The 8,937-nt window shown below is 41.6% G+C and overlaps 1 protein-coding gene across 1 annotated transcript; it reads left to right on the top strand.

The window, feature by feature from the left end:
- LOC110432855 (succinate dehydrogenase [ubiquinone] flavoprotein subunit, mitochondrial) lies at positions 728–6,539 on the top strand. Its single transcript, XM_021453840.1, has 16 exons — positions 728–987; positions 1,228–1,383; positions 2,776–2,863; positions 3,042–3,188; positions 3,267–3,407; positions 3,779–3,864; positions 3,946–4,038; positions 4,124–4,187; positions 4,318–4,461; positions 4,551–4,738; positions 4,827–5,001; positions 5,090–5,260; positions 5,416–5,485; positions 5,588–5,708; positions 5,791–5,828; positions 6,151–6,539. Exons 1-16 carry the CDS (start codon positions 913–915, stop codon positions 6,251–6,253), a joined length of 1,860 nt encoding a protein of 619 aa, XP_021309515.1. The 5' UTR covers positions 728–912; the 3' UTR covers positions 6,254–6,539.

Here is an 8,937-nt window from a genome sequence, read left to right as displayed (position 1 = left end):
GTGCTAAGACGTGCCTTGGTTGGTCTGATTTGTTGCCTATGAGGATTCCTCTACCTTAATGCGAAATGATGAGGAGGCACATGATATCTTCCGCAGTCTGAATTTTTTTTATATATATGTATGATGTCATAATGTAAATCCTAGTTTATCTACCTCTTCCCCTCAAGACAAATGATTGTGAATTGTTTACACTAATAACTGGATAAATCATCTGGGAACAACAAATCTAGAATGCAAACCCAAGTTTTGGGTAAGGGGAGACGTGGTTTGATAATCAACCAAATGTAGCACAATAGCTACGCCCTATGTCCATCAATATAAATATATTTTTTTTCACTCAAGGAACCCTTTAAATTTTCTTTTATATTGTATTATATGAATAATAATACCAATTGTTAAAGGAGCACATAATCTTAACACCATTTTTAGTGTGAATGGTTTGATGATTTTTTCTACATAAATGTGCACTTAAAAGGTGGCAAACTTATACAATTTGACTTTTCTATCTATATCAAAACTTGTCTTGATTTGATGAACTTGTTAAAATATTTCATTCTGAGGAAATAAACACAGCTCAAAATTCTCATAACAATTAAAAAACTGAAAAAAATCACAAAAGAATGGAAGAAATAAAAAAAAAAAGAAACAGAAAAAGGGCCATGGGCGCACTATAGAGAAGAGAATCTTCAAATCGGAAGGGCAGAATGGTCCCGTGAAAAGCCCTACTTTCCTCGAATAAACAAAACGACCTCCCCTTGCCAACCTCCCCCGCCGTCGTCATCTCCACCTCCACCGCCGCTCTCCTCTCCTCTCCTCTCCAGTCTCCACCCCGGTCCGCGTCTCCCCGGCCGCGCCGCCGCCCCCAAACCCACCTCCCCGCGCGTGCGCCGCTGCCGCGAGATCCGGGGCGCGATGTGGCGCAGCTGCGTCTCGCGGGGCCTCTCCAGGGCCAAGGCCTCCGCCTCCAGGCTCCTCTCCACGGCATCGGTACGCCTGATCCGCCCCACTCTGCTCGATCGATCCTTCGGGATTTTCCCGCACTTTATTTGGGTTCGTTGATCGTGGATTCGGCAGCGATTTGCGGTTGTTCAGATGGATGGGTTGTTTGGGATGGGCAACTTGCCTATTTTCAGAGCAATTTAGTCTGTAGTGTGATCCGGTGGGAGTGTTTACTTCCGAGAATGTGGGGATTGATTCCACTTGTTCATGGGATTTGCCCGCCTGCAGTCGTCCTACACGGTGGTGGACCACACCTACGACGCGGTGGTGGTGGGGGCCGGCGGCGCGGGGCTACGGGCGGCGATCGGCCTCTCCGAGCACGGCTTCAACACCGCGTGCATCACCAAGCTCTTCCCCACGCGCTCGCACACCGTCGCGGCACAGGTGAGACTACGCCCCTGCGGCATAACATTCCTGCTACTCTAGCTGATGGTTTGTGGGGGAAAAAAATGGAATCAGTTGTTTTTGTTTAACAAATCAGAAGTGCAGTTGATGAGAGGATATTGTTTTCTATGGACAACTGGACATGGCTTGTTGATAGTTGCTGTTGTTTGTTTCGAGTCCCACTGATATGTCGAAGATGTGCAAAATAGTTACTGTTTTGTTAGGGTCCTTATTTGGTCAGTGGAACGACTTTAGTGTAGTATTCTAATTGGATGTGTGCAAGAATGCAATTTACTTGTCTGGATATCAGCTACTACATAGACCGCTCGATTGGATTGCATCCATGATGTTGCAAGTAGTAGAATGGGCCATCGCCCATCGGCTCTTAGGTATCCACTTCCTGGAGGAGGAAGGAGGATGCTGGCTTTCAGAACTCACTGTCAGTTATGTCAGTTAAGGTTATTTTTGTGTGGAATAAACAGAGCTTCTTTTCCTATATGATTAGAATATGGAAGCTAGTATAGCTTTCCACCTGTATCATTTTGCCTTCTGTTTATACTCTCAAGCTTCCATGGTGCTATTCTTTGTTGAAACATAGTTGGCATGCAGGAACCGTTGTGTCATCAGCATAGGTCTAAGCTTGTGTAGAAGTTTTAGCTTTTAGTCATGGCACAGTTTGCTCTGTTTGTATTCCCTATCATAGAAGATCAGAGTTTCCTGTAATAAGGTGGCACTTGTTTTCTGTGGACATGTTTGTTGACAAATAATTTTTGTTTGGCTCAATTTGTAATGAGACTGATGCAACTACCATTTGATTGTGCTTCTCATTTGTTCAGTGGCATGATTTCTTTGGAGCTATGTTCTAATTGAATGCTTGAGGCCTTAAGCTTGTCAGATGTAGTTAACTGGTGCTGAACTGCTAGCTTGATTAGTAGCTTGCATCCATTGTGTTTCACCGAGACATGGGCGATCTGCTTCTAATCCAGCATTTCCTTATGGAGGGAGTCTGGTGTTGTGGTTTTACAATTGGCATTCAGTTATGAGCGCAAAATATGATGCACAAAACTGGTATATATTTTAATCAAAATCAGTTCCAAGTTTATACATATTGTTGATGCACGACTAATGTGCATATATATGGTTTGCCATTGAATTACTCCTATACTCCATTGTTATGCCAGTTATTTCTAGTTGGGACTTTTCTTTTTTTGAGACTTTGTATAACCCTAGTTCACATTGGTCAACCAGCAACAACAGTTTATCCTTTTAAGTAGGCCTAAGGTTGCACAAAAGTTTTTCAGCATGAGTGCATGGTATATTTTTCTCTAGTACCATGCACTGCCAATTTATGACCTTCAGTTGTGCCCTAACCTGCAAGAACATGTTATGTAGGGAGGCATAAATGCTGCGCTTGGAAACATGAGTGAAGATGATTGGAGGTGGCATATGTATGACACTGTTAAGGGAAGCGATTGGCTCGGTGAGCTACTTCATCATGATTTTACCCAACATCTATTTTTATGTTTTAGTGGAAAGGAACTGATATCTTTGGTTCATAATATATTTCCTTGATAAGAACAGGGAAACCTTTAAGCAATTATTGATTTGTCTTATGTTTTGACATTCTTTTTTTATTTGACATTCTCATCCATTTCCAGGTGACCAGGATTCTATTCAGTATATGTGCAGAGAAGCACCAAAAGCTGTTATAGAGCTTGAGAACTATGGATTACCATTTTCAAGAACTGAAGAGGGAAAGATATACCAACGTGCCTTTGGAGGACAGAGCTTAGATTTTGGCAAAGGTCATAGTCTGTAACTTTGTTTGGAAAGCACCCTTTTACTTATTGTATTCTGCTTGGTCTAACTATTTACTACATCAGGTGGACAAGCCTACCGTTGTGCATGTGCTGCTGACAGAACAGGACATGCTATGCTACACACACTATATGGTCAAGCAATGAAGCACAATACTCAATTTTTTGTGGAATACTTTGCATTGGACCTTCTCATGGACAATGAAGGTAAGATATTTTGCATTGCAAGATCTAAAAGGTGAATCACAGGGGCATGTCTTTAAGGTCCTGTTAGTTGTTTTATTTTAAATTTCCCAGCATGTCTGCTCCTTAGTCCATTGTTTCTATGTTGGCCTGTTTAAATCACTATGCTTTTTCATGAACCTTGGTTTGCTTATAATTGTTTTCTTTTGTGGTCGATGAAAGACAGTAGTTGGCAATACTTGGTTACTCCTATGTAATTGCACTTTTGTTCACAATGCAATTCATGTCCCTGTATTTTTCTTGCTGCTGTTTTGATTTGATGATATATGAAACTCATTGCAACTTTTAAGTATAGTTATAATTCATATATTAATCAACTAGCAACAATATTCCAGGAAAGTGTCAGGGAATCATTGCCTTAAACATGGAGGATGGAACTCTTCACCGTTTCCGTGCTTCTAATACAATTCTAGCCACAGGAGTAAGGGTTCTTCCAATTTTTAAGTACTGATTTTTTTTGTTTGCACCAACTCTGGTGATGAATTTTGCTTTATGAACACAGGGTTATGGCAGAGCATATTTCTCAGCAACCTCAGCACACACTTGTACTGGAGATGGCAATGCTATGGTTGCACGTGCTGGTTTACCTCTTCAGGTCAGTCTTTTCATCCAGGGTTCGATTACTAGTTATTGGTCCATTTCCTGTCCTGATCATGCTTACCTGATACATGCAATTGCAGGATCTTGAGTTTGTACAATTCCATCCTACAGGAATTTATGGTGCTGGATGCCTGATTACTGAAGGTTGTATATATGCAACCATTGCTTCCTGTGCTTAGCTTAGGCAATTCATTTGTTTGTGAACAAAGTCCCTTTATAGTGAAGGTTTTCTTTTACTGAGAATTTGTGTGTCCTGTTCTCATTGTGTCACCAGGTTCCCGTGGTGAAGGTGGTATCCTTAGAAACAGTGAAGGTGAACGGTTCATGGAACGATATGCTCCTACTGCAAAAGATCTTGCTTCTCGTGATGTTGTTTCAAGATCAATGACAATGGAAATTAGAGAAGGACGTGGTGTAGGTATGTGCTACAGCACTAGATTTGTGTTAGATGCCTGATTTTCTTTTCTTCCTCTGCTTGGAACTTATCTTTTGATCTGATTACTACAGGGCCATTGAAGGATCACATTTATTTGCATCTGAACCATCTGCCGCCTGAGGTTCTCAAGGAAAGGCTTCCTGGTATTTCTGAAACTGCTGCTATTTTTGCTGGTGTTGATGTCACCAAGGAGCCCATTCCAGTTTTGCCTACTGTGCACTACAATATGGGTGGTATCCCAACAAACTACCATGGGGAGGTTTGTATTGAGCATGTAGTAGACATGATTAGTATGGGTCAAAACCTGCTGGTATTATAATAGAAATATATTCTGCTATGCATAACAGGTAGTGGATATCAAGGGTGATAATCCAGATGCTGTTGTTCCTGGTCTAATGGCTGCTGGTGAAGCAGCCTGTGCATCTGTCCATGGTGCAAATAGGCTAGGCGCAAATTCACTTCTTGACATAGTTGTTTTTGGCAGAGCTTGTGCAAACAGGGTAGCAGATATTTCTAAACCAGGCAGGTTCCTTATCTTTACTTGGTTTTTTGTTTCCTTTTGCTCTTCCTACGCTCCTAATATCCATGTTGCACTCTGACTCTGTTATAGGTGAGAAGCAGAAACCTCTGGAAAAAGATGCTGGAGAGAAGACCATAGCCTGGTTGGACAAGCTGAGGAATGCGAATGGGTCATTGCCAACTTCCAAGATCCGTCTGAACATGCAACGTGTTATGCAAAATAATGCTGCTGTGTTCCGTACACAAGAAACACTTGAAGAAGGTATTGTTCATGCTATTTGTGTAGTTCCTCTTACTACTATTATCAGCACTTGAAGGAAGCATGGCGGAAAAATAGCATAGATAAATAAACACCGCTAGGAGTGCATTTTGGAAAATGTATTCACCATGTGTTCTCACTGACCTTCTGTCTATTAGGTTGTGAACTGATTAGCAAAACATGGGAAAGTTTCCATGATGTGAAGCTCAGTGATCGGAGTCTCATTTGGTATGTTCTTCCTCATAAGGAAGTGTCAGATTCATTTGATTTTCGCTTTTTGCATTTATGATCCATTTTTTTCCTTTGTAATTTTGTAATTTGTTTTGACAGGAACTCTGATTTGATAGAGACCCTTGAGCTGGAAAATCTTTTGATAAATGCATGCATAACTATGTATTCGGCAGAGGCTCGGAAGGAAAGCAGGGGAGCTCATGCTCGTGAAGATTTCACGGTTTGAAGCTACTCTTAACTCTTTGTATTTTGATGGCATGCTTCTATGTCAATTAACAGTAACTTTTCCTACTTGCTTACAGACAAGAGATGACGAGAAGTGGATGAAGCACTCACTGGGGTAATTATCTTCTGTTCACTAAGCTACCAGAAATAAAATCAAAATAAGTTTTCTGCTGATTGTTGCACTGTTTGACATGCTTGTCAGTGTCGTAAAAAGCCAATCTGTTGACACTAGACAAATCGTACGTTGTTTAATTTGTGTTTACGCGAATTGTTAAAGGATACCTGTGCACCACTAGTGACGTGTGTCATGCATCAGCAGGTCATAAAAAGGCTCAACACATCATAAATTCAACAACTTATATCTCTGGTGGCATGATCCGAAATGTACTGCCCTTTCAGTAGCGTTATCCTGATTCACTGATGTTACATGTACACAGGTACTGGGAGAACGAGAAGGTTCGATTGGCATACAGACCGGTGCACATGAACACATTGGACGATGAAGTAGAGTCATTCCCGCCGAAAGCTCGTGTCTATTGATCGATTCGAGCCTCACACCTCAGGAATTCCTTGTAAGGTGTTAATAAAGCAGATGGGCATTCCTGGCTGAGAACATGACCTCAATTTGTGTCCCTCTTTTTTTTCTGTGGTTCTGTAATTTGTCTAATTTGCTAGAAATAAAAGGGTAAGGTAGAACACAAGCTAATGCCTGACTGACGTTTGTGTACATGAATTTTGCATGGGTTACTTGTTGATGCCTACCTGGTGTCCTGAACTCATGATGATTCAAGAATGTTTGGTGAATAGTGAGTGATTCATGGTGTGATGTTGGTTGACAACGTAGATTTGTGCGTCTAGTCCTTGCCGCTTGGATACACCTAAGTAGAAATGGTTTGGCCATCAGCAAGAAAAATAATATTATCCAGCAGTGATCAGTTCGTGGCCCGACAATTCAGATTCTGGCAAAGTGGCAATGATGTTTATATACATTTAGAAGTCTTGTGTCCTTACAAATTTAACCGTAACGAACTTACATGAGTACTTGCAGTGTTCCAATAAAATACACTCGTCTCTAGCTACAGCTGTTGTAGCAGTAGCTATAGCTGTCGTAAGGAAAAAATAGTCTGTAAACTGAAACTGAGGCCTTGTTTAGTTCCCACCAAAATCCAAAAAGTTTCGTGAGACGAATTTTTTGACCCTAGTTAGTCTATGATTGAACAATATTTGGCACAAACAAACGAAAGTGCTACGGTAGCGAAATCCAAAAAGATTTCGCATGTAAACAAGGCCTGAATCGTTGTCCCGCGAACCCACTGCTGGATACGTATTACTTTTCTAAAAGATGGTCAAACAATTTCTTATTGTATTATATCATTTATCATAGTGTGCGTGGATCTTGTTCAACTTGTTATACCCACAAGTCGGTGGCCTTAAGTAGAAGACCACCGAAGTCCACAATATATCAGAACTTTTTTTTTGCGAAGAATATATATCAGAACTTAAGTGTACTTAACCCAAATATACTTAACCTAAAAGACTAACATGATCACAATATATCAGAACTTAAGTGTACTTAACCCAAATATACTTAACCTAAAAGACTAACATGATAGGTGAGGTCATGAGAGTTGTCTAGCTTTACATGTTATGTTCTTTCATCGTCAATATTCAATGTAGGATTAAATCTAATAATCTCCTCCCATAGTAAAATTGAATAAAAAGGTACATTGTGGATAACCAATTCTCTTGAAATATGTAGTGCAAGCACAATAAAGACCCGTAGCATGCACAGGACACACATAGTATCCATTGTTCACAGTACAAACATACTAAGAAAGTAAGAAATTCTAGTTCAGCGGGCAGGTCATTTCAAATTTTTCAAATCTAATTTGGAAGGCTTAGGTGACGCCACGATGTAAGTTCTTCATGTGGCTGCTCCTACAAGACCGAATGTGGACAGCGGCCAAACTTCAGTTAAGAGATGGGAGACCAATTATTTCTGTGTACTATGCGAAAGGAGCCTAGAGACGGCGATCCACCTCGTACATCGAATGCCCCTATGCAAGGAGGGTTTGGCACCTGGTTGCATTGTGGAGTAATTCTCCAAAATTACATCCTAGCTGTTGGGCAGCATCGTCTGATATAGAGGATTGGTTCCATGTCATGATCATAGGGGGGAACAAGGATACACACTCGATCTCCATTCTGACGCTATGGCACATTTGGAAGGAGAGAAATGCCAGAGTTTTCAACAGGACAAGAAACTCCGAGGAGGTGGTGGTCACAAGAATAAATGATGTATTCGCTAATTGGGTCTCAGCTCGGAGGGGTAATCACCCGCGGATCGATATAGCTAATATGAGTAATTAGCTTTAGAACCTTGTAAAACTCATGTGGCGATCTGCCATATGAGTTAGCGCCTCTCGTACATATAAAGCTACAACTCTACTTCTTGTTTATCAATATAATGCCGGTAAAACCAGATCTTTCAAAAAAAAAAAGAGTAAGAAACGCCAACACGCAAACACTGCCATATATTTGGAAATAAGCATACTGATGGATGGGAAATGACAAGCTAACAAATTTGTGGCCAAAGGGAAATCACAAGGGGGCAGGGCTTGAGAAGGCTCCTGTGGCGCCGTTGACATGAATCATTCATACAATCTCTGCCTGTGATGAGGGAGCAGATGAGCTGAGATTAGTAGCCACCTGCGTCACCTGGACGCCCTGGCCCTGCTGATCCTTGTCCCTGTCAAGAATGCCAGCGTGAGCAAGCAGAGCCCAGATGTGGGTGAGGAACTCTCCGCCATTTTCAAGCTGCTGCATGTGTTGCTTGGTGGTGTAGTGCAAGTCTGCGGCATGGATGATTTTCTTGGCCCAGAAATCTTGCATCACAAACCAGCGATCCCCATCCGTCATTTCCTCCAGCTGCTTACCGAGCTTCACCCCTTTTTTGAAGACCGTTGTAGGGTTATCGCCCTCCTCTGTCCCTTGTAAATTCTTCATTTTATAGTAACGCTCCCAAGAATGTATACAGGATCCAAAAAGCTCATCACCTTCTTCCCTAACCTTTTCTGTCACTTCTCTTATATAAGCCTGGTGGTATGGAACAAGTTCTGGGACAGACCCAATCAAGTATGCGCAGTATCTAGACAAATGAACTGCAACGCCTCGGTCACCATCTCGAGCAATATTGTTTCTTCTCGGGTTTGGACGAAGCAGTT

The sequence above is a fragment of the Sorghum bicolor genome, chromosome 2 (assembly GCF_000003195.3).
Source record: "Sorghum bicolor cultivar BTx623 chromosome 2, Sorghum_bicolor_NCBIv3, whole genome shotgun sequence".
NCBI classification, from domain to species: domain Eukaryota; kingdom Viridiplantae; phylum Streptophyta; class Magnoliopsida; order Poales; family Poaceae; genus Sorghum; species Sorghum bicolor.
The sequence above is the reverse complement of the archived record's forward strand: the minus strand, read 5'-3'. Positions and strand labels throughout refer to the sequence as shown.

Excerpts from the sequence above, each read along its gene's own strand:
- LOC110432855 (XM_021453840.1), top strand. The coding sequence starts at position 913 with ATGTGGCGCAGCTGCGTCTCGCGGGGCCTCTCCAGGGCCAAGGCCTCC. Across the intron at positions 1,384-2,775 it reads CGCACACCGTCGCGGCACAG|GGAGGCATAAATGCTGCGCT; the intron begins GTGAGACTACGC and ends CATGTTATGTAG. Across the intron at positions 4,739-4,826 it reads CAACAAACTACCATGGGGAG|GTAGTGGATATCAAGGGTGA; the intron begins GTTTGTATTGAG and ends TATGCATAACAG.